A 25,490-nucleotide genomic window follows, 5' to 3' on the forward strand; every position below is an offset into this window, starting at 1 on the left:
CCCTCCCTCCCGGAACCACGATAGGGTTCCCCTTGTCCTCACCTTTCACCCCAGCAGCCTCCACATTCAACGGATCATCCTCTGCCATTTCCGCTACCTCCAAAGTGATCCCTCCACCAAACGTATCTGTCTCTTCCCCCCCCCCCCTTTCAGCATTCCATAGGGACCGCTCCCTCCGAGACACCCTAGTCCACTCCTCTATCAGCTCCAACAGCCCTTCCCCTTTGCCTGGCACCTTCCCGTGCAAGCGCAGGAGATGCAACACCTGCCCTTATACCTCCCCCCTTCCCACTGTCCAGGGCCCCAAACACCCCTTCCAGGTGAAACAGCGATTTACTTGTACTTCTTGCAATCTAGTATACTGTATTCGCTGCTCACGATGTGGTCTCCTCTACATTGGGGAGACCAAATGCAGATTGGGTGACCGCTTTGCGGAACACCTCCGTTCAGTCCGTAAGGGTGACCCCAAGCTTCCGGTCGCCTGTCATTTTAATTCACCGCTCCATTCCCACTCGGACCTCACCATCCTTGGCCTCTTGCATTGTTCCACGGAAGCTCAACGTAAACTCGAGGAACAGCACCTCATCTTCTGATTAGGCACTCTGCAGCCTTCCGGACTCAATATCGAGTTCAACAATTTCAGATCATAACCTCGGCCCCTATTACATTTTTACTTTTTTTTCCCCACCCCTTTGTTTTGGGTTTTCCCTTCCCCACCCCCCCCTTTCCTTTTTTTTCTTTCTCCCACATGGCAGCTGTCTCTCTTTCTGCCAGAACACTTCACACCTAATCTGAGCCATCTTTTGTCTCCACTTGTCCTATCACCATCTCGTCTGGTTTTGAATACCTCTTAATGTCTCTTTACTTCTTTTGTTCTATCCCAGCCCTGCCTTCGATCTGTTTCATTTCCTTTCCAGTTTTGAAAAAGGGTTCACCCGAAACGTCGACTCTAATTTCTCTCCACGGATGTTGCCTGGCCTGCTGAGTTTTTCCAGCATTTTCTGTTATTTCTCATTTGGGACATTGTGTTTTGATTTGGGTGCCCCACTTTAGGAAGGATATAGATGCCTTGCAGACAATGCAATGATGATTCAACAGGATGATGCCTGGGATGAAGGGTCTGAGCTATGCTCAATGACTAGGTAAACCTGTGGGCTATGTTCCCTGAGGATGAGAGGTTTCAAGGCTGATCTGTTGAGGTGTCAGTAGCATAGTGGTTATGGTACTGAACTAGTAATCCAGAGGCCTGGACTAATAATCTGGAGAACCTGAATTCAAATGCCACCATAGCAGTTTGAGAATGTTCACAGAAATCACAGAAACCCCACAGTGCAGATAGAGGCCATTTCGGCCCATCGAGCCTGCACCGACACATATCCCACCCGATCCCCGTAACCCCTACACCAACACATATCCCACCCTACCCCCGTAACCCCACGTATTTAATCCCCCTAACACTAAGGGTCAATTTATCATAGCCAATCAACCTAACCCGCACATCTTTGGACTGTGGGAGGAAACCGGAGCACCCGGAGAAAACCCACGCAAACACGGGGAGAATGTGCAAACTCCACACAGACAGTCACCCGAGGCCGGATTCAAACCCGGGTCCCTGGCGCTGTGAGGCAACAGTGCTAACCACTATGCCACCGTGATTCAGTTTATATAAGAAAATCTAGAAACAAAAAGCTGGTACAGGTACACTATCCCTTATCCGAAAGCCTTGGGACCAGCTGAGTTTCGGATTTCAGAAGGTATTATTATAAGACTGGGAAATTTGTATTTAATATAAATTGTAAAAGTTCAGGCTACCTCTTGCGACTGTTCCGTGTCTCATTCCCCTTCCTGCTTCTCTGGAAAGCCGGATATTGGCTGACTCCTACTAAGCTGGCCCGCAAATCAGGGTGGGGGGGGGGGGGGGGGGGGGAGAAAAGAATATCGGGGGGGGTCGGGGTCGGGAGAAAAGAATATCGGACGGGCCGCTGTATTGTTGGGTTCACTCTCCCGGTACCTCCTTCACACTGCCCGGCTCGGCCTGCAATCTCCTACCCAGGAGGGAACTCTGTGACCCTCTGCCCTGCTCAGCGTAAGTCGTGCGCCACTCTGGTCATGTCGTGCGCATGACTTGCGCTGAACCAAAAAACTTTCGGTTTTTAGAGGTTTTCGGTTTTCGGAAGTTCGGATAAAGGATAGACTAGCTGTATCAGTAAACGTGACCATGAAGCTGTTGGATTGTCGTAAGAACCCACCTGATATCCTTTAGGGAAGGAAACCTACTGTCCTTACCCAGTCCAGCTGATTGATGTGTGACTCCAGTCCCATACCAACGTGGTTAACTCTTAACTGCCTATGAAGTGGCCTATCAAACAGCTACAAAGAATAACGAGACTTCCACCGCACGGACTGCATCACTTTCTCAGGGCAACTAGGGATGGGCAATAAATGCTGTCCTTGCCAGCAACGCCCACATCTCAAGAATTAATTATTTTTTTAAATGTAGGAGATGACTCTTCTTTCTAAATAGGTTGAAATTCAAAACAAGGGGACACAATCTTAGAATTTGAGCTAAGCTGGTTAAAATCAAATGAAAGAAACATTTCTTCACACAAAAGAGAATGTGGAATGTGGTGCCCCAGAAAGCCATCGATATAAGGTCAACTGAGGTGTTCAAAAGAGAGATTGATCCTGGCATGGTAAGGAATATTACCAGACATTGAGGAAAAGCCACACTGGTGGAGCAGGCTCAATGGGTCACTGAGCCTGTATCTGTGCTGGCGATGCCCAGGAGCAGGTGCAGCTAAAGGATACTGCACAACATTTTTTTGAAACCTGGAAAACCTTGGCCTCTCTTCCTCTTGTCGAAGCAGCTTGTCAAACCCCTTTGTACAGGAGTCATCGATCAAATGCCAGAAGCACTAGTTGGCAATATGTAGCCTGTAGCATTCTCATCAGTTTGAAAACTGCATTTTATCTTTTGACAAAATAAAGAATAGACAGAATGAAGCTTTTCTAGTTGAAAGATTTAATGCCATGGTCTGTATACACAGAATGACGTAGCTATCGTAGATATTAATCAAGTGTACACGGTTTCTAAGGGATGATGGGATGTAAAAGGTTTATTTGTATGTATTGATTGTGCTGAAAAGGGCCATTAATGTTAGTGCACCGCGCTATAATGATTAAGTGCCCAGGCTCCTCGGTGCAATTGTTAGTATCGGGGATTACAAATTGGTACTTTGCTGGTGTGATGAACCAGTCAAACTGTGTCAGCTGTTTGTCTAGACTATGTCTACTAGAATAAGCCTGAGGGTTTGTTAATTTTTTTAAAAATCCATTACAGCAAAACCATCTTTCTTTGAAATTAATTCTATGTAAACTACAATTTAAAATGTATTAGATATGCATAATTTATCAAACTGATAATGGAACGTTTTCGTATTATGGAGTTAATGGTAGGGTTTATCCCGTTACGAGATTTTTGATTATTTCTGTTGTCCACATGTAAGACTGTAAACTCTGCCCTGATTGAATGTGCAGGCTGGGATAGGATGTTAACTGACCTTAGTTTCCATTAGTGATTGTTGCTGTTTTGGTTGTGATGTACTGTATATGATCTGTTGCCACTTATAAAAGTCAAATGAAAGCCGTGTGTAACTAACAAAAGCATTTCTAATCAAGTTGAGTGACCTCAGTGATTATAAATGGAGGTTATTTTGACTAAAGAACAGCATGCAGTTTAACAGTGTGTTTAAGTCACTTAAAAAGCCTTATAAAAATGTTCTTTGGCCTGGCATTTTATTATAATGCACTTTTTTTTTTAAAAAGCAAACAAAGCACTGGGGTTAATTTCTAGAGGGATAGAATTGAAAAGCAGAGATATTATGTTAAACTTGTAAAGAACTTTGGATAGACGACACTTGGAGCAATGTGCTCAGTTCTGGTCTCCATGTTATATATAAAGGATATACAGGCATTGAAACACTGGCTTGGACTGAATGGCCTGTTTCTGTGCTGTATGTTCTGTGTAAAATGGCCAAGTCAGATTCATTTCCCCCCCCCCTTGTTTTTTCAAAAGTTTCCATGCTATATCTTTTTGGACAGATTGAAAACTCCATCCAGTTAATGTTTTTAAAAAAATAAAAAAAATAAAAAATTGGGGGGTTTGAGCTCAGTCTTGGTAGCAGCATTAGGCTGCACCTACACTCCAACTCTAAGTATTGAAGGGAAGTGGAAACCATTTAACCCTTAAAATTACACAGTTTGTGGATCTGATCAATGTTTGGGTTTTCTGTGGGGTCTAGAAGTGATGGAAGCATGCTCAGAAAATTGCTGACAAAAGGGCAGGGATATTGCAGGTGGTCTCAAGAACCTTTGGAGCTCTGAGGATAAACATCTCTGGGCACTGGATCAAGGATAAAGTTCTCCTCTAACATTGGAAATCCACTGCTATACTGAACGGTACCGAGGCCAAGGGGCAGTTAACAGAGTGCTGGGTTATTGTATTTTATACACTGTTTGAATACTGCTTCCCTGCAGTACAAGTCTCTCACGCTGCATGAAACTTGAAGCTTCGATTGTACTGGGACTGAAGAGACTCAATTAGTCTTGTTTAAATCACTGTACATGTAGCCACAAGTTTCACGCTGCCTCTTGTTTCCTTTCTTGTGGGTAGTAGATCTGGTTTGCAAGCTATGTTTGCTAACCCTTAATGTATTATAAGTAAATTATGTATATATGCAGCATGCTGCAACTGTGATACTGTTTAAAATAACCTTTGCTGTTTGACTGGGTTAATCTCGATTACGAGCGGTGCTAGTATTGGGAGGCTGCCAGGCTCGTGGAAGACAGCTGAAGATTAATTCAGTTATCTTGCACAGGAAAGCATCTAACAAGACTTCAGAGTTAAAGCAAATGTCAGGAAGTGTTTGTAAACTCCCTTGAATAGTAGTTTCACAAATATGGGTGAGGGAAGCAGGTTTATAGAGGAATAAACATTGGAAATAACTGGTCCAGACTCTAGGAATTGCTCCAAAAGGTGGAAAGGAAATTAGTTGTAATTTTCCTGTGGCTACGAATGCATTTTGTAGACCAAAGAGAATGTTCCTTAACGTCAGGCTGAAATCCAACCTCAATTTGGCGCTAACAATCCTCCTGAAGCGCGAGTTCCAGATTGGTGCCAGCATAAAGAGCCACCTGAATGGAAGACTTATGCTAGTGTGTGTTATATGATGCATGTGTAGCTTTGCCAGTATAAATGGCCCCAGAATTGTGCATTGACAAACACGGAGGCATTTTTTCCTCCTCCTCCTCCCATGTGATTGTTTGTTCAGTTCTGGGTACCAATGGGAAAGCTTTATTTTTCTCTTAAAGTCTCTTGCAGCTCCAGTATTTGTGCATGTATGCCAAGCTTCTGCTAAATTAGATCAGCCGCCCACTGGAACAAATCCGGCAGTTTCACAAAATAAACCCACAAAAGTGCTGAAGACTGATTTTTTTTTGAACCAGATCTCGGCATAAAGGAGATGTTAAAAATGAGTTTGTAAACCAAAACCAGCTTATTAATTGACTGTTTTATTTTAAATATTCTCATTTCATTTTTCAAATATAGTAAGCAGTTTTTGCTTCAATTAAATGTGAGGTTGCTGCCTTATTTCATTTCCTGAAAGCATACAGACCCACGTTGTTGCTTTCGGGAGAAGAACTACCAGTGCCAAGAAAGCCTAGCCTCTGTTCCCAGCAGCAAAGGGATGAATGAGTCCCTGTGCAATGGTGAAGCAGAACCACAGGCATGGACAGAAGTCAGTTACTGACTGGTGTTTGCCCTTTACCGACACTGGCAAAGTACAGTACCAAGAAGCCTGGAACCCCTTCTCTAAAAGCATGCACAGTAATACCTCTTTCCCACCTCGCACATCACAGCATGTCCCCACAGACAGATAGTCTGGAGTACACCCTACCCACTCTATGCACCACTAGGATAGCAACCCAGACACTAAACCAAACCGCGTAATCCTGAAGCGCACGCTGCTACTCTGCCAACACCCGTCAACCTGCCAGCGCACGCTGCTACTCTGCCAACACCGTCAACCTGCCAGCGCACGCTGCTACTCTGCCAACACCTGGTAACCTGCCAGTGCACGCTGCTACTCTGCCAACACCCGGTAACCTGCCAGCGCACGCTGCTACTCTGCCAACACCCGGTAACCTGCCAGCGCACGCTGCTACTCTGCCAACACCTGGTAACCTGCCAGCGCACGCTGCTACTCTGCCAACACCCGGTAAACCTGCCAGCGCACGCTGCTACTCTGCCAACACCCGATAATCTGCCAGCGCTCACTGTGGCGATGTGTGTAGTGGCATGTTGTGGTAAACCACTGTTTGTATTCCACTGTGTACATGCCTGGACATGCCTCGGCTGACTCCTCCCACAAGTCCTAGTATAAAGGTGACTGCTCCCCAGCCCCTTTGTATTTCTGGACCGGTCGACCACTCGAGGCAGACCTTCATTCTTTTGTTAATAAAAGCCTTTAGTTACTCTCTTAACTCTCAGTCTTTTATGAGTAATTGATAGCGCATCAATTTTATTAACAAAATTTTTATAATGGAGAAGATCCTCACACCAGCATGCCTGGACTTAGATCATCGGGAGGCGGACTCAGCCACCAAGTTTACTCACTGGCTTAAGTGTTTCGAAAAATTCCTGACCGCCTCCGCAGCAATCAAATCGGACGAGGACAAACTGGATGTCCTGACCTCCAAAGTGAACCACCGAGTGTACTCGGTCATCCAAAACGCGACCTGCTCGGGCTGCGGGAAGAAGGGACACTACGCTAGCGTCTGCAGGGCCAAAGCCACCCCGAACCCCAGCAGCGCCACGTGTGGGCCATGCGGGCCGCCATCTTGGGCCTCCCCGGCCATGTGCGAACCACCGGTACAGCAGCCATTTTGGACGCCTCCAGCCACATGGGGATCATGGACGCCGCCATCTTGGACGACAGCCGGAACGCAGCAGGCCCCCAACACCGCCTCATCTGATACCCGCAGCGACACACCGACCCCTACGCTGGCATCCGTTACACTGGACCAAGCGAGACCGCACCAGCTGGCCAGTTCCACAATGGACATTAAGGTAAATGGCCACGATACAATCTGCCTTTTTGACTCTAGGAGCACGGAGAGCTTCATCCACCCCGACACGGTGCGGCGTTGCTCTCTCCCAGTCCTGCCTGCGCACCAGCGGATTTCTATGGCCTCCGAGTCCCAGTCGGCGGACATCGGCGGCTACTGCGTAGTGACGCTCGTAGTAGATGGGACCGTGTACGATCATTTTAAACTTCAGGTCCTGCCCGACCTCTGCGCTGCCGTCCTGCTGGGGTTAGATTTTCAGTGCCACCTTAAAAGCGTTAGGATGGCGTACGGTGGACCCCTACCCCCACTCACAGTCCGCAGCCAGCAGCTTCCAAATTGCCCGCCGCGCACCAGGTGCAACCTCTCCACACTCAGAGTCACCCCCCCCCCACTGTTTGCTAACCTCACCCCCGACTGTAAGCCCATCGCCACAAAGAGCAGGCGATACAGTGCCGGGGACAGGGTTTTCATTAAAACCGAAGTGGAGCGGCTCCTGAAGGAAGGGATTATTGAGGGCAGCACCAGCCCCTGGCGAGCCCAGGTTGTGGTCGTTAAGACCGGCGAGAAGCAGCGCCTGGTCATCGACTACAGCCAGATAATAAATCGCTACACCCTGCTGGACGCCTACCCACTCCCCCGCATAGCTGATATGGTCAACCAGATCGCGCAGTACCGCGTCTTCTCGACCATTGACCTGAAATCAGCGTACCACCAGCTCCCTATCCGCCCTGAGGACCGCCAGTATACTGCCTTTGAGGCAAACGGCCGCCTCTATCACTTCCTTAGGGTTCCCTTTGGCGTCACCAACGGGGTCTCCGTCTTCCAAAGGGAGATGGACCGGATGGTAGATCAAAATGCGTTGCAGGCCACTTTCCCATATCTGGACAATGTGACCATCTGCGGCCGTGACTTGCAGGACCATGACGCAAACCTCGAAAAATTCCTCCGCACCGCCCAACTCCTGAACCTGACATATAACGAGGAGAAGTGCATATTCCGCACAAACCGCCTCGCCATCCTTGGCTGTGTTGTGGAACACGGGGTCATCGGCCCCGACCCCGACCGGATGCGCCCCCTTATGGAACTCCCACTCCCCCACTGCCTCAAGGCCCTGAAGAGGTGCCTAGGGTTTTTCTCCTATTATGCCCAGTGGGTCCCCTACTATGCGGACAAGGCCCATCCGCTGATCAAGTCCACCTCTTTTCCCTTGACGGCAGAGGCCCGCTTAGCCTTCCACCGTATCAAGGAAGACATTGCCAAAGCCGCCATGCACGCAGTGGACGAATCCATCCCCTTCCAGGTGGAAAGCGACGCGTCCGACTTTGCCCTGGCCGCTACCCTCAATCAGGCGGGGAGACCCGTGGCCTTCTTTTCACGAACCCTCCAAGGCCCGGAGACCAGACACTCCGCTGTTGAGAAGGAGGCCCAGGCGATTGTGGAGGCTGTGCGTCATTGGAGGCACTACCTGGCCGGAAAACGATTTACCCTGCTCACTGACCAACGTTCAGTTGCTTTCATGTTTAACAACAAGCAGAGGGGCAAAATCAAAAATGACAAGATCTTGAGGTGGAGAATCGAACTTTCCACCTACAATTACGAGATCTTGTACCGGCCCGGGAAGCTCAATGAACCCCCGGATGCGCTATCGCGTGGCACCTGCGCCAGTGCGCAGATCGATAGACTGCGGGCCCTCCACAATGACCTCTGCCACCCGGGGGTCACCAGGTTCTTCCACTTCATCAAGGCCCGCAACCTGCCTTACTCTATTGAGGAGGTCAGGACCATGACCAGGAACTGCCAAGTCTGCGCTGAGTGCAAACCGCACTTTTATAGACCAGACAGGGCCCACCTGATAAAAGCCACTCTCCCCTTCGAGCGCCTGAGCGTTGATTTTAAAGGGCCTCTCCCCTCCTCCGACCGCAATGTGTACTTCCTCAATATTATTGATGAGTACTCCCGTTTCCCGTTCGCCATCCCCTGCCCGGACATGACCAGTGCCACGGTCATTAAATGTCTGAACAACCTCTTCACCCTGTTCGGTTTCCCCAGCTATATCCATAGTGACCGGGGCTCATCGTTTATGAGCGACGAACTCCGTCAGTACCTGCTAACTAGGGGTATTGCCACAAGCAGGACCACCAGTTACAACCCCCGGGGGAACGGACAGGTGGAAAGAGAAAATGCGACAGTTTGGAAGGCCGCCCTGCTAGCCTTAAAGTCTAGGGGCCTTCCAACCGCCCGCTGGCAGGACGTGCTCCCCGATGCGCTCCACTCTATTCGGTCACTGCTCTGCACTGCCACTAACGCCACCCCTCATGAGAAAATGTTTGTCTTCCCAAGGAAGTCCACATCGGGGACATCGCTACCGCCATGGCTGATGTCCCCAGGGCCGGTCCTACTGAGAAGGCACGTGAGGACCCATAAAACGGACCCCCTGGTCGAGAGGGTCGACCTCCTCCACGCCAACCCCCAGTATGCTTACATTGCATACCCGGACGGGCAGGAGGACACAGTCTCCATAAGAGACCTTGCACCCTCGGGGGCCGCAGTAACCCACTACTCACTACCACCCCCCCACCCCCCACGATCCGATATCCAGCAGACGGCAGGCCTGGGCCCAGCGACCCGCTCGACATCTACGAGGACGACACGCCTGTGCCACAGCCTACGCGGGACTCGACGCCGGAAGCTCCACTACCCCTGCCGTCGCCACGCCGATCACAGCGGCAGACAAGACCTCCGGAGAGACTCCAATACACTAACTTTTAATACACTTCACCCCGCCGGACTCAATTTTAAACAAGGGGTGAATGTGGTAAACCACTGTTTGTATTCCACTGTGTACATGCCTGGACATGCCTCGGCTGACTCCTCCCACAAGTCCTAGTATAAAGGTGACTGCTCCCCAGCCCCTTTGTATTTCTGGACCGGTCGACCACTCGAGGCAGACCTTCATTCTTTTGTTAATAAAAGCCTTTAGTTACTCTCTTAACTCTCAGTCTTTTATGAGTAATTGATAGCGCATCACATGTACACAAACACGGCACCAATATGTAAATCCTTGAAAAGCTGAAAATGAGAACTGGAGCACGGGGTGAAGATTGGATTTGCTGATGTTTCTTTCACTCCCTTATTGATTAGATGTCTCTCTCATTCACGGCTTTTCCATGGTTTTTGTGCACAAGTGCAAATATAATTCTGCTGGGGTTTAGTTGGGTGGCCATTCCCCTCAAACTCGTGCTGTAGTGTATTTGTGGCACTTTGTACTTGGAAGTAGTTGAGGGAGTGGTTATAAATGGATGGAAATTGCATGGAGTTGCCAGAATATGAGTGATATTGTACTATTACAGCCTTTTCCTGCACTAGACTATAATTCTAGATGATGTACTGTAACTTCATGCTTATTTTCTTTTGCTTTAGGTGTGGCATTGACTGATTTACAAGGATAGAAGGATGACTGATGCCAGTGAGATGTTGGCTGCTGCCTTGGAGCAAATGGATGGTATCATCGCAGGTAAGAGATTGCTAGGAATTACTGGCTGACTCAGTTTTTACCTTTAAAGGCATTTATTTTTTCTTTGTGCCCACTTACTTGTTCCTCTGCCTTTAATACAGTAACCACGACAAGCATTTACTGGGGCTACGCCTGTGGCAAACACTTGCATTCAGTGCATTGAACCATATCTAGATGACCACGATGAGTGTTTAAACAAACTCCTCATTGTGAATAACATTGCTAGAACCCATGTGAACAATCCAGGTTTAAGATTGCTGATCAGATGCCTGGGGGCGGTGGGGGGGTAGTAATAATAATAGACAGGCAACAAAAAAAGTCCTTTTAGTCAAACAATAATGTGAGGTAAACATTTTATCCGTGTTCTATTGGAGCAAAACAATCCTCTACATCGGTACTGTGCTTCAGAATAAAAGTAGGTCGCTTCAGGCATTTACCCTGAGTGTAAGTGCAGAACAGTTTACCTGGAGAAGGTACGGCTAGTCTGCTTCAATCCAGCTTCAGGTTCGCTTCTGACTCTGGATTTGCACTACAACTTCAGTATTGGTGCAAAGGAGAAACCGCTTTGCACCAACACTAAACTCATAGGAACAGAAAGTGCTTGTGATGCAGGTGTACTCTGCTACCGAATCATGCTTCCAGGCCAACGCTTATCCCTCAACCAAGTCCACCAAAAGCGATTAATTGATCATTAATCTCGTTATTTATGGGGCCTCGCTGTGGTGCAAAACTGTACGCAGTACTCAAGGTGCGGTCTCACCAATACCCTGTACAGTTGGCCCACGGTAGTAGGCCAGATCACCAACAACGATGAGTCAGCCTACAGGGAGGAGGTCCAGCATCTCATGAAGTGGTGTGCCGATAACAACCTGGCCCTGAACATCAAGAAAACCAAAGAAATCATTGTGGACTTCAGGAAGTCTAAAGGCGGAAGTCACACCCCCATCCACATCAATGGGGCTGTGGTGGAAAGGGTGGACAGCTTTAAGTTCCTCGGAGTCCACATCACGGAAGACCTCTCCTGGTCCCTCAATACCTCCTCTCTGGTGAAGAAGGCCCAGCAGCACCTATATTTCCTAAGGAGGCTGAAGGGATGTAACCTGTCACCCATGATCCTCTCTAACTTTTACCGCTGCACAATAGAGAGCATCCTGACAAACTGTATCACAGTATGGTATGGCAGCTGTAGCTACTATGACCGGAAAGCCCTGCAGCGGGTAGTCAAAACTGCCCAACGCATTACCGGCACCCGGCTACCGACCATAGAGCACATATACCAGAAACGCTGTTTACGGAGGTCACGGTCCATCATCAAAGACCCTACCCACCCCAGCCACAGTCTGTTCGCCCTCCTGCCATCTGGGAGACGCTACAGATGCATTCGCACCCGTACGACCAGATTTAGGAACAGCTTCTTTCCCAGGGCTGTCATCCTACTGAACTCCACAAATAAACTCTAAAGCCTGTACATCTGCCAATGCACTTTATTATGGTTATGCTTATGTTAATGTATTACAAGCCAAAAGTATGTTGAATGTTTAAATGTCTTAATCTAAATGTACACTCTCGGGAGCCGCAAGCCTACATTTCGTTGTACTGCACTTGTGCACTAACAATGACAATAAAAGTTGAGTTGATTTTGATTTGATTTGAGTTGTAGCAGGACTTCCCTGCTTTTATACTCCAACCCCCTTGAAATAAAGGCCAACATTCCATTTGCCTTTTTGATTACTTGCTGTACCTGCATGCTAACTTTTTGTGTTTCATGCACAAGGACCCCCAGGTCCCTCTGAACTGTAGCATTTTGTAATCTCTCTCCATTTAAATAATTTGCTTTTTTATTTTTCCTGCCAAAGTGTAGAACCTCGCCCTTTCCCACATTATACTCCATCTGCCAAATGTTTGCCCACTCACTTAGCCTGTCTATATCCCTTTGCAGATTCTTTGAGTCCTCTGCACAACTTGCTTTCCCATCCATCTTTGTATCATCCGTAAACTTGGCTACATTACACTCGATCCTTTCATCCAAGTCATTAATATAGATTGTAAATAGTTGGGGCCCCAGCACTGATCCCTGTGGCACCCCACTAGTTACTGTTTGCCAACCAGAAAATGACCCATTTATCCCGACTCTCTGCTTCCTGTTAGTCAATTCTCTATCCATGCTAATATATTACCCCCAACTCCTTGAGCTCTTATCTTATGCAGTAACCTTTTATGTGGCACCTTATTGAATGCCTTCTGGAAATCCAAATACACCACATCCACTGGCTCACCCTTGTCCACCCTGCTTGTTACATCCTCAAAGAACTCCAGCAAATTTGTTAAACATGATTTCCCTTTCCTAAAACCATGCTGACTCTGTTTGACTGCAGTATGTTTTTCTAAATGCCCTACTACTGCTTCCTTAATGAAAGACTCCAGCATTTTCCCAACGACAGATGTTAGGCTAACTGGTCTATAGTTTCCTGCTTTCTGTCTCCCTCCTTTCTTAAATAGGGGTGTTACATTAGCGGTTTTCCAATCCGCTGGGACCTCTCCAGTGTCCAGGGAATTTTGGTATATTGCAACCAATGCTTCCACTATCTCTGCAGCCACTTCTTTCAAGACCCTGGGATGCAGGCCGTCTGGTCCAGGGGACTTGTCATCTTGTAGTCCCATTATTTTACCGAGTACTATTTCCTTAGTGATAGTGATTGTCTTTAGTTCCCCCCTCCCTGTGGCCCCTTGATTATCCATTATTGGGATGTTAGTGTCTTCCACAGTGAAGACAGATGCAAAATATTTGTTAGTCTCTGCCATTTCCCCATTCCCCATTATTAATTCCCCAGTCTCATCCTCTAAGGGACCAACATTTACTTTAGCTACCCTCTTCCTTTTTATATACCTGTGGAAGCTCTTACTATCTGTTTTAATGTTTTTTGCCAGCTGATTCTCATAATTCATCTTTTTTTAGTCATCCTTTGCTGGTTTTTAAAAATTTCCCAATCCTCTGGTCTCCCACCAATCTTGGCAGAATTGCATGCCTTTGTTTTCAATTTGATACCATCCTTTACTTCCTTAGTTAGTCACGGATGGTGCTCCCTTCTCTTAAAATCTTTCTTTCTCACTGGAATATATTTTTGTTGAGAGTTATGAAATATCTCCTTAAATGTCTGCCCCTGCATTTCAACTTCCTTACCCTTTCATTTATTTTTCCAGTCCACTTTAGCCAGTTCTGCCCTCATGCCATTATAATTGCCTTTGTTTAAGATCAGGACACTGGTTTAAGATACAACTTTCTCACCCTCCAACTGAATTTGAAATTCAACCATGCTATGATCACTCTTTCCTAGAGGATCCTTTACTATGAGATCATTTATTAATTTTGTCTCATTACACAGTACCGGATCCAAGATAGCCTGCTCCCTGGTTGGTTCCATTACATACTGTTCTAGGGAACCATCCCGGATGCACTCTATGAACTCCTCAATGCTACCATGGCCAATTTGATTTGTCCAATCAATATGGAGATTAAAATCACCCGTGATTATTATCATACCTTTTTTAACAGGCCTCCATTATTTGTTGATTTATACTCTGGCCAACATTATTGCTACTGTTCAGGGGCCTGTAGACTACGCCCACCAGAGACTTTTTCCCTTTATTATTTTTTATCTCCACCCAAACCGATTCTACATCTTGATCTTCTGAGCCATTATCACTTCTCACCACTGCACTGATCCCATCTTTTACCAACAAAGCCACCCCACCTCCCTTTCCTTTCTGTCTGTCCTTCAGAATTGTCAGATACCCTGGAATATTCAGTTCCCAGCCCTGGTCGCCTTGCAACCACGTCTCTGTAATGGCGATCAGATCATACCCATTTGTATCTATTTGTGCCGTCAACTCATCTATCTTGTTACGAATGCTGCGTGCATTCAGATATAGAGCTTTTAACTTTGTCTTTTTACCATTTCTCCTTGTTTTGACCCTTTTCTCTGTTACACTCTTATTTTTAAACATTCTGTCCCTTCCTATCACACTCTGGTTATTATTTCCCCCATCTCTATCTTGCTCTATTGGTTTCTCATTTCTCATTGACTTTTTATTTTCCCGCTCACCTGGATCCTCCCCCCCCCCCAACTATTTAGTTTAAAGCCCTCTCTACAGCCCTAGTTATTCGATTTGCCAGGACTCTAGCCCCAGCATGGTTCAAGTGAAGCCCGTCCAAACGGAACAGCTCCCTCTTATCCCAGTACTGGTGTCAGTGCCCCACAAATCGAAACCCATTTCTCCCACACCAGTCTTTGAGCCACTCGCTCATTTCTCTGATCTTATTTACCCTATACAAATTCGCTCGTGGCTCAGGTAGTAATCCAGAGATTATTACCTTTGTGGTTCTGCTTTTTAATTTAGCCCCTAGCTGCTCATACTCTCTCAGCAGAACCTCTTTCTTTGTCCTACCTATGTCATTGGTGCCTACATGAACCATGACAACTGGATCCGCCCCCTCCCACTCCAAGTTCCTCTTCCCTGGCACCGGGCAGGCAACACAGCCTTCAGGACTCACGCTCTCGGCTGCAGAGAACAGTATCTATCCCCCTCACTATACTGTCCCCAATCACTACAACATTTCTTTTTGCTCCCCCCACTTGAATGGCTCCCTGTACCACGGTGCTGTGGTCAGTTTGCTCATCCTCCCTGCAGTCCCTGGCCTCGTCCACACACGGAGCAAGAATCTTGTATCTGTTAGACAAGGCCAAGGGCTGAGGCTCCTCCATCACTACCTCCTGGATCCCAATACCTGCCTGGCTTGTAGTCACACCCTCCTGTCCCTGACCATGGGTCAAATTGGAAGTAATTATTCTAGTGGGTGTGACTGCCTCCTGGAACATAGTGTCCAGGTAACGCTCCCCCTCTCTAATGTGTCGCAGTGTCTGAAGCTCGGACTCCAGCTCATCAACTCTGAGCCGAAGTTCCTCGAGCAGCCAACATTTGCTGCAGATGTGGTCGCCCTGGACCTCAATTTAAGGAAGGATATACTTGCATTGGAGGCAGTTCAGAGATGATTCACTAGGTTAATTCCAGAGATGAGGAGGTTGACTTATGAAGAAAGGTTGAGCAGGCTGGGCCTATACTCATTGGAATTTAGAAGAAGGAGAGGTGATCTTATTGAAACATATAGGATACTGAGGGGGCTCGACAAGGTCGATGCAGAGAGGATGTTTCCCCTCGTGGGGAAATCTAGAACTCGGGGTCACAGTTTCAGAATAAAGCGTCGCCCTTTTAGAACTGAAATGAGGAGGAATTTCTTCTCAGAGGGTCGTAAATTTGTGGAATTCTCTGCCCCAGAGAGCTGTGGAGGCTGGGTCATTAAATACATTTAAGGTGGCGATAGACAGATGCTTACAAGATAAGGGAGTGAAGGGTTATGGGGAGCGGGCTGGGAAGTGGCTTTGAGCCCAAGATCAGCCATGATCTTATTGAATGGCGGAGTAGGCTCGAGGGGCCAAGTGGCCTATTCCTGCTCCTATTTATGTTCTTGAAGTGGCTGCTGCATTTGTTTATGTAGCAACAATGACTGCCGTTCAAAAGTGTCGTGCTTTGCGATGTCCTCAGGATGTGAACGGTGCTTTCCTTTCCCTTCTTCCATGTGTTTTGATTTTCCTCAGTTTGTCTTTTTCTGCACCCTTAAGGTGACCTAACACTAGTGCTGTCTGTCTAGTTGGTGTTGTGTTGTGTGGACTGGAGGAGAGTGGCAACTCCAGATTCTGATTCAGTAATGGGAAGGATTTCCCTTTTGGCCACCGTTTAAGCTATTACTGGGCCGGAAATGTCGGGTGTGGGGCGGTAGAATAATTGAGGATTTCTACCAGGTTTGTGCTTTAAAAAAAAATTACTTTGATCTGTAGAAGAAGTACTTGGCATTGCTAGTGTAATCTGTTGTAGGACCTTTTCATTGCTGTTCCTATTCACTTTTGTTTTTTTTAATTTAAATTTAAGTTTAATTCACTGGTCAGGGATTTTTGTTTGAGGGATAATCCAGGTAAACAAACTACATTTAAAAATAATATTTCTAATAAAAACAGAAAATGCTAGAAATGGGGAGCAAGTCTGTCCGCATCTGCAAAGCGAACAGACAGGTTAATGCTTTGTCAAATCATTTTCTATAAATCTCAAAGCTTACCTAGAATCCTCTGTCCCCATGAATGTAAAACAAAACCATTATTGTAAATATAAATTCAGTTTCTTCCCCCCCACTGCCATCTTGTGTTGCTTCAAGAATGATATCCCTGTAGTAGGTTAAAGACACACGCACTCACCCTCACTCAAATGCTATGATACATAAAATTGTTAATTCCTTCCCACCCCCACCAGAATAACATAAGCAAGCTGTTAATTTATTTTCTTGTCTGTTATGCTTTTTATATCCTTCTACAGTATGTAGGTTTTGATTAGTTACATCTGTCATTTTATCACAATATATTGAATTTTCTTTGTAATGAATTCAGGCTGCATTTATATTGTAGAATCAAATGATGCAACATAATTAGATACTGGATGGTATGCTCGGGAGGTCTGTTGGTATGTGAAAACCTTCCATTTCATGTGTGCAGGCTGTGGTAGCTCAGTGTAACAGCATTTACAATATTGGGCATTCAGGGATTTGCTTCTGGTACGTTAGCCTGTTGTGTGAAAGCTCATCAGTGACCTGGTATTTCTAGGCATCTCTACTTTTTAACAAGTGCTTCATCTGTATCGAAAGTGAATTTAATACATGTGTGTGCTACTACCAACTAGTTTCCAGCCCAGTTAGACTGCAGTCTGTTTAACAGGTAGTTAAAAGATGTTGCTGCGGCAGATTGAATTGGCATCTGCCATTAAATGAGATGTTCATGACAGCGTTAACTTTTCTCCATTCATCTTTGACCAGGTTCAAAGACCTTAGACTACACAAATGGCCTGTTTGACTGCCAGTCACCCAACTCCCCGTATATGGGTGGGCTGCGAGTATTACACCTAGTAGAAGATCTTCGTGGACTACTAGAGCTGATGGAGAATGAGGAGAAGGATGGACTGCGGTGTCAGATACCAGACTCCACTGCGGAACTTCTGGGTGAATGGTTACAGAGTCACCTGGTGAGCAGCTTGGCATAGAACATCTACTTTCACTGGTTCTAGTTTGTTTCTTCCCAGTTCTTTAATAAAAACGTGTCTTTCCCCACTTTATGCTCACGCCAATTCATTCACTGACAAATTAGAGAAAATATTCTGGCGTGTGCCGGGAATATCGAAGATTCGAGAAGTACTTGTGGTATAAGGACTGCTTCCTTGTCTTGTATGTCCTCTAGATTTTTAAAACCTTTAGCACTTTCTTCCGAAGATCTGTGCCGTGTATGGCTACTTTGCAGCTGCTGATTAGACAGCAGTCTATTTAACAGGTAGCTAAAAGATGTTGCTGAGGCAGATCGACATGGAAACCACCTTGCCATACATCGCTGATTGGAAAGACTGCTTTTTGAAACTGTAGCCTAGTTTTGCTGTCAAACAGCTCACCCAACCAGCAGCAAAAGAACTGCTGCATTCATTTAATGTTGATGTTTTATTTTTAAAACGCAGTTTGGGTGGGCTACTCCTCCCTGACATCTTGCTGGTCCCCTTCCCCCAGGTGGGGAAGGCACTTGAATTGGGTGCGACTTTGTCCACTCCCGCTGGCTTATCAGTGGACCTTCAACTGACCTTAAAAACGCCCCCGCTCTCCTCCCTCAAACTTCAATAATCGTTTGATCTTTTAATTCCTAAACCTATTGGAACAAAGAGATGAAGTATTGTACAGCCCTGTTCTGGATTCCTCAGCGGAGAAGTTGCAGAATGGGTGACTGGTGTTCCCGGATCAGATGTTTTCACTTAGCAGTTGCTGTTTTTGTTACTTTCCAGGCTTTTATAAAAAATAAAAAAAATCTTTTAGTTTAGTAACTCATTTATAGGCCCAAACAGCTGCTGCCGTTACTGAAAAGTGAGGTCATTTGGCTGCTGGTTGCAACTGGTAAGCATCAATTTCAAAAATGGGTGGAAACTTTATTTAAAAAACACACACACTTCACCTCAGTTGACCTGTTCCAAGAGGATGCAAATCATAGGTGGGCCCTTGAGCGGCAGCAGCAAAAGCAAGGCTGGCAGCAGCTTTGCTTTTTGATGCCAATCTCCCCACCCCTAAAAGTGGCTAATTTTACCAACAGGAAGCAGAATATCCGAATGTTCAGAGTGGCTTGCCGTGTAGCACTGTAGCATAAATGGTCTTGGGGATTTTCTAGCATTTTGGGGGTATCTGGCCAGTGCCTCAGCTTTTAATGCTTTATACATTCTAATCTTTTCACCTTTGCTGATTTTAACCTATTGCTTAGTTACCCTTTCCCCCACTGTTAATTCTGTAAAATATTTTCTTTGAGCACTGTGATCAGAGGAAGAGAAGCAAACAAACTTACACTTGTACAGCACCTTCCACATCCTCATAGAATTGTGTCAAATTACAGCGCAGAAACTGGCCATTCGTCCCAACCAGTGTGTGTTGGTGTCTGCACTTCACAAGCAGTAATCCTAATCCAGTGTGCCCATACTGTTCCCATTTCTCTTTATTTCCCTTTCTTTCAACCATCTATCTAACCTATTCGTGACTGTTGGCTGGTTTTAGCTTCAATCACTAACTCTGGTACCTGTAGTACATTCCATAGGCTCACACCCACATTCTCGTATTATCTGCCCTTGTGTTTAATTTTATATCTCTGTTCCCTCATTCTACACCACTCGATCACAGTAGGGCATCCCAAAGGGCTTTACAGCCAATTAGTTACTTTCAGAGTGCACACCGCAAGTTCCCACCAACAGCAGCAAGATAAATGACCCGTTCATCTGCTCTGGTGGTGTTGCTTGAAGGAGGAATGTTGGCCAGCGTACAGGGAGAACTCCCTGATCCTCTTCAGATAGTGCCATGAGATCTATTGCATTCACATGAACAGGCAGGCGGTTTAACATATCGTCCATAAGACAGCACCTCCAACAATGCAGCGCTCACCTCAGTACTGGCGTCAGCCTCGATTCTGTGCTCAAATCCAGCAATGGGATTTGGGAGACCAGAGTGCCCTTAGCACTGAGGAGTGCGTGCATGCGCGTAAAATATGAATTTTATTCGGCTTCCAGTGGACCATTGAGAGAAGCTGATTTAGTCTAACAGACAGTGCCATCCTGTGGTGACTGTGTACTATTACTAGTCAATATTAATATTTAGCTTTTCCATTTATTTATGTACACGTATGCATTTGGACAAACCAAATGAAAGTAATAGTGTGAAAGAACCTTTTCTTGGATTGTATTGAGTGCACACTTAGGTTACATGGTGGTGGTTCTTAGGCAGTCCCTCGGAACCGAGGATGACTTGCTTCCACACTAAAAATGAGTTCTCAGGTAACTGCTGAGTCCAATGCGGGACCTACAGTCTCTGTCACAGGTGGGGCAGACGGTGGTTGAAGGGGCGGGTGGGTGGAGTGCTTGGGTTGACGAGCACTCCTGCTGTTTGCGCTTGGCTTCCACTTGTTCCCAGCGAAGAGACTCGAGGTGTTCGGCGCCTTCCCGGATGCTTCTCCTTCACTTTGTGCGGTCTTGGGCCAGGGATTCCCAGGTGTTGGTGGGGATTAGGGTTGCAAAGGGGTGGAAAGTTTCCGGGAAATTTCCACGGGAAGTTTAGCTTGGGAATTTTGCTCAAAAAAGCACATGCTAGCATAATGTTTTTTTTGTATCTTTCATTTTTTTTCCACAGGTCCTCTCTTAAAATTCCTAACAGATGGAATCTTAATTATTATGGAATTTCTTAATCAATACATGTTTATCTTCTTACTTGGCTTGTTTTAATAATTACAAGTTTTGTGTGTGACTGAACAAATGTGTCCTGATTGGTTGGATGAGCAATTAGCTCCCTCTATTGGTGATGTAGCATCGTGCGTGCACAGGTCATACTTACATCACATGGAGCATCAGGAAAAATTTACTCACCCTGTTGCAATCGTGCTGATCGACCGCAGTTCGACAAAGAGACGAATGCCCTTTATTTCTCTGCATAGAACAATGCCACATTTACCGTCGGATGTGTGGAAGCATTTTACCCCAGGCATTAAAGATGGAAAGACTGTGTACATGTGCAAACACTGTACAAAGCCATATGTAAAGAATGCCACAAAGATGCAGCAGCATTTATCCAAATGCAACAACTTCACTCAAAGCTCACAGCAGTCAGCCCAGAGTTCCTCTGCTTCCATTCAAGAAGATAATGGTTCACATTCAGCATCAGGCTCTTTATCATTAGCAACTCCTGGCCCACTTGGAAGGCTCTTTGATACAATGGATAACCATAGCCAGAAGAATGCAGATTGAGTGCCTTGCTCGAGCTGTATATGCGACAGGCTCACCCCTCATGCTCACAGCCAATGTGTACTGGAAGAGATTTTTCAATGTTATTCGCCCTGCATACTGTCCTCCCACCAGACATGCTTTGTCTACTTATTTGCTGGAGGCTGAGTATAACAGAGTCCAAGGAAAGCTCAAAGAAACGATAGAGATGGCAGACTGTGTTGCAGTTATCTCAGATGGGTGGTCAAATGTACGAGGGGAGGGCATCATAAACTACATCGTCTCCACTCCTCTCCCAGTGTTCTTCAAGAGCACAGACACGAAGGACAACAGACACACAGGCACATACATTGCTGATGAGCTGAAAGCGGTCATCAACGATCTTGGATCACAAAAGGTCTTTGCAGTAGTTACTGACAATGCTGCGAATATGAAGGCTGCTTGGGCTCAAGTGGAGGAGGCCTACCCTCATATTACATCTATTGGGTGCGCAGCTCATGGGCTCAACCTGCTCCTCAAGGACATCATGGGTTTGAGAACCATGGAAACACTGTACAAGAGAGCCAAGCAAGTTGTTAAGTATGTCAGGGGAAAACAGATAGTTGCAGCAACCTACAGCTCCAAGCAAACGACAAAGAACAAGAACGCCACACTGAAGCTGCCCAGCAACACTAGATGGGGTGGCGTTGTCATAATGTACAACAGCCTTCTGGAGGGTAAGGAGTAGCTGCAAGAAATGGCAATATCCCAGTCTGGGGATATGGAAACCACCATCAAGAAAATACTGCTGGATGATGTGTTTTGGGAGAGAGTGGTTAGCAGCCTTAAACTACTCTCACCAGTAGCATCTGCAATTGTTCTGATTGAAGGAGATGACGCTGTCTTGTCCGATGTTCTCAGGCTTTTTGCTGATTTAAAAGAACAATCAACATTGCCCTCCCCACATCCCTGCTGCTCAAAGCAGAGGAGAAGGCAATTGTTCAATTCATACAGACGGATCAAGAATTTTGTGTCAAGCCGATTCATGCTGCAGCATACATGCTGGACCCAAAGCATGTTGGGAGACCAATACTTTCTGGAGAACAGATCAACAGCGCTTAGTGTGATTTCTACCCTCTCACGCCACCTCAACAATCTGGATGTGGGCAAAGTTCTGAGAAGTCTGGCAAAGTTCTCTACCAAGCAAGGTCTTTGGAATGGGGACGGGATATGGGAATCATGCAAGCATATCAGTGCACATACCTGGTGGAAGGGACTTTGTGCATCTGAGGCCCTGTCACCCATTGCATCGGTGATACTCCAAATCTCACCTTCATCAGCGGCCTCTGAACGAAACTGGTCACTTTTTGGGAATACGCATACAAAGGTGCGCAACAGGCTGACTAACAAGAGAGTGGAGAAACTGGTGGCTATCCGGGCGAACCTACAACTTATTGAGCCAGATACAGAAGTGTCCACCTCACAGCTAGACAGTGACACAGAGGAGGAAATGGACACGTCAGAGCCAGAGTCAGAGAATCGGGAGGAGCAATAATGAGTAGAAGACTCAAAGGGACAAAATAAGGACAAATTACAGGCTAAATAAGCTGACACTCTTTTATTTTATTGTGGGGGTTCAATAAAGTTCAAAATTATAACCTAAATAAAGTTTTGAAAGCCTATTTTTATTTGTATGGAACAGTATGTCTTTTTTGATGACAAAGATAATATAAAGGTCAGAGACAAAAACCATCAGTGTTCAAAAAAACTCAAAATTCCCATGGAAAGTTTCCTCTTTTAAAAATTCCTGGAATTTTGCAACCCTAGTGAGGATGTTGCACTTTTTCAAGGAGGCTTTGAGGGTGTCCTTGAAGCGCTGCTTCTGCCCACCTGGGGCTCTCTTGCTGTGTCGGAGCTCCGAGTAGAGCGCTTGTTTTGGGAGTCTCGTATCGGGCATGCGGACGATGTGGCCCGTCCATCGGAGCTGATTGAGCATAGTCAGAGCTTCGATGCTGGTGATGTTGGCCTGAGCAAGAACACTGATGTTGGTGCACCTATCCTGCCAATGGATTTGCAGGATCTTGTGGAGGCAGCGTTGGTGGTACCTCTACAGTGCTTTGAGGTGCCTGCTGTACATGGTCCATGTCTCTGAAGCATCCAGGAGGGGGTGGGTATCACTACTGCTCTGTAGACCATGAGCTTGGTGCTGGGTTTGAGGTCCTGGTCTTCAAACACTTCCTCAGGCGACCGAAGGCTGCACTGGCACAATGAAGGCGGTGTTGGACTTCGTCATCGACGTCTGCCCTTGTTGACAGTAGGCTCCCGAGGTATGGGAAGTGGTCCACGTTGTCCAAGGCCTCGTCGTGGATTTTGATAATCGGGGAGCGGTACTGTGGCGGGGGCAAGTTGGTAGAGGACCTTTGTCTTACTGATGTTTAGTGTAAGGCCCATGCTCTCGTACGCTTTGGTGAAGGTGACGGGATGGGACAACCTTGGATCTGGACTGGAGGCGATGGAGGTTGAACAGTTTCCTGTTTGTTCTGTAGATTAGCTCCACTCCAGTGGGGAGCTTACTGAGGGTGAGATGGAGCATTGCAGCCCGGAAGATTAAGAGCGTTGGTGCGATGACGCAGCCTTGCTTGACCCCGGTCCGTACGTGTATTGGGTCTGTGTGGATCCGTTGGTCAGGATCATGGCTTGCATGTCGTCGTGAAGCAGGCGGAGGATGGTGACACACTTTTGAGGGCAGCCGAATTTGAGGAGGACACTCCATAACCCCTCACGGTTGACAGTGTCGAAGGCCTTTGTGAGGTCAAAGAAGGCCATGTACAGCGGTTGGTGCTGTTCCCTGCATTTCTCTTGTAGTTGACGTGTGGTGAAGATCATGTCCATTGTGCCCGTTAGTGGATGGAATCCGCATTGCGACTCTGAGAGGGGCTCTTCAGCCACTGGGAGAAAGCGATTGGAGAATTCTTGTGATGACTTTCCCTGTGGCAGACAGCAGGGAGACTCTTCTGTAATTACCGCAATCGGACTTGACACCTTTCTTGAAGATGGACTGTTATTGGACTGTTGGCTGCTACACTTGTCTATGTAACAACAGTGGCTCCACTATTCATTGTCTATGAATCCCCTCAAGAAGTCCTGAAGAGTAAAAAGATGCCCAATAAATGTGTTTTTTTTTTTGCTTCCTTAAATAGTACACACACGATCGGTTGACATTGAGTCCAATAAATACTCATGACTTTAGTGCATACATAACTCGCAGACAACAGTTATGAGTCGCGCTATATGTTTAAATAGTTGTAGTACTGAACATAGGAACAGGAGGAGGCCATTCAGCCCCTCGAGCCTGTTCCGCCATTCAATGAGATCATGACTGATCTGCGACCTAACTCCATCTACCCGCCTTTGGCCCGTATCCCTTAATACCTTTTGTTAACAGAAAGCTATCAATCTCCGATTTAAAATTAACAATTGATCCAGCACCAATTGCCATTTGCGGAGGAGTTTTCCAAACTTCTACCACCCTTTGTGTGTAGAAGTGTTTCCTAACTTCACTCCTGAAAGGCCTGGCTCTAATTTTTAGACTATGCCCCCCCCCCCCCCAGTCTTAGATTCTCCAACCAATGGGACTAGTTTCTCTCTACCCTATAGGTTCCTGTTATTATCCTGAAAACTTCGATCAGATCACCCCTTAACCTTCTAAATTCTAGGGAATACAACCCTAATTTGTGTAATCTCTCCTCGTAACTTAACCCTTGAAGTCCGGGTATCATTCTGGTAAACCTACGCTGCACTCCCTCCAAGACCAATACAGGTTGACTATCCCTTATCCGAAAACCTTGGGACCAGCTGTGTTTCGGTTTTCGGAAATTTTCGGATTTCAGAAGGTATTATTTCAGACTGGGAAACTCCTGAACATTAAATTAATTTGGTAATTAGCATTTGTATGTAATATAAAATTTAAAAGTTCAGGCTACCTCTTGCGACTGTTCCGTGTCTCATTCCCCTTCCTGCTTCTCTGTGCTGCCGCTCACAGTCTGTTTACAGCTCCCCCTGCTCCGTGTCTCATTCCCCTTCCTGCTTCTCTGAATTCCTTGACTTAGCGGGGGTCTGGGGCTCGACTGCCGCTGCCAATTGTGGGAAAGCTGGTTGTCGGCTGACTCCTATGCTAAGCTGGCCCGCAAATCAGGTCGGGGGGGGGAGAAAAGAATATCGGACGGGCCGCTGTATTGTTGGGTTCACTCTCCCAGTACCTCCTTCACACTGCCCGGCTCGGCCTGCAATCTCCTACCCAGGAGGGAACTCTGTGACCCTCTGCCCTGCTCACAGGGAAAGGCAGAGCTCCCTCAGTCACACTTAACATCGAGAGCGAAGGCCGGCGTGTCGACAATCTGCAGGAATTCTTGTTCTGGGCCCCGGAGGACCACTCCTGTCATGTTTTGCGCCACTCGGGTCATGTCGTGCGCACGACTTACGCTGA

General features: G+C 46.6%; 1 protein-coding gene across 17 annotated transcripts in view; it reads left to right on the forward strand.

Moving 5' to 3' along the window:
* The window catches only part of ppfibp1b (PPFIA binding protein 1b), a 208,810-nt gene that overhangs the window by 68,229 nt on the left and 115,091 nt on the right, over positions 1-25,490 (forward strand). For 16 of the 17 annotated variants that reach the window (XM_086009670.1, XM_086009676.1, XM_086009674.1 and 13 more), the window contains 2 exons: positions 10,549-10,642; positions 17,559-17,764. In XM_086009670.1, coding sequence (XP_085865796.1) covers positions 10,582-10,642; positions 17,559-17,764 — 267 coding nt within the window. In that variant the 5' untranslated portion in view covers positions 10,549-10,581. Of the gene's footprint in view, positions 1-7,050; positions 7,130-10,548; positions 10,643-17,558; positions 17,765-25,490 lie in introns of those variants that run through there. The other variant, XM_086009673.1, reaches the window with a different exon arrangement.

Source organism: Somniosus microcephalus, chromosome 16 (genome assembly GCF_052327205.1).
Source record: "Somniosus microcephalus isolate GS21.2 chromosome 16, FLI_Smic_1.0, whole genome shotgun sequence".
NCBI classification, from domain to species: domain Eukaryota; kingdom Metazoa; phylum Chordata; class Chondrichthyes; order Squaliformes; family Somniosidae; genus Somniosus; species Somniosus microcephalus.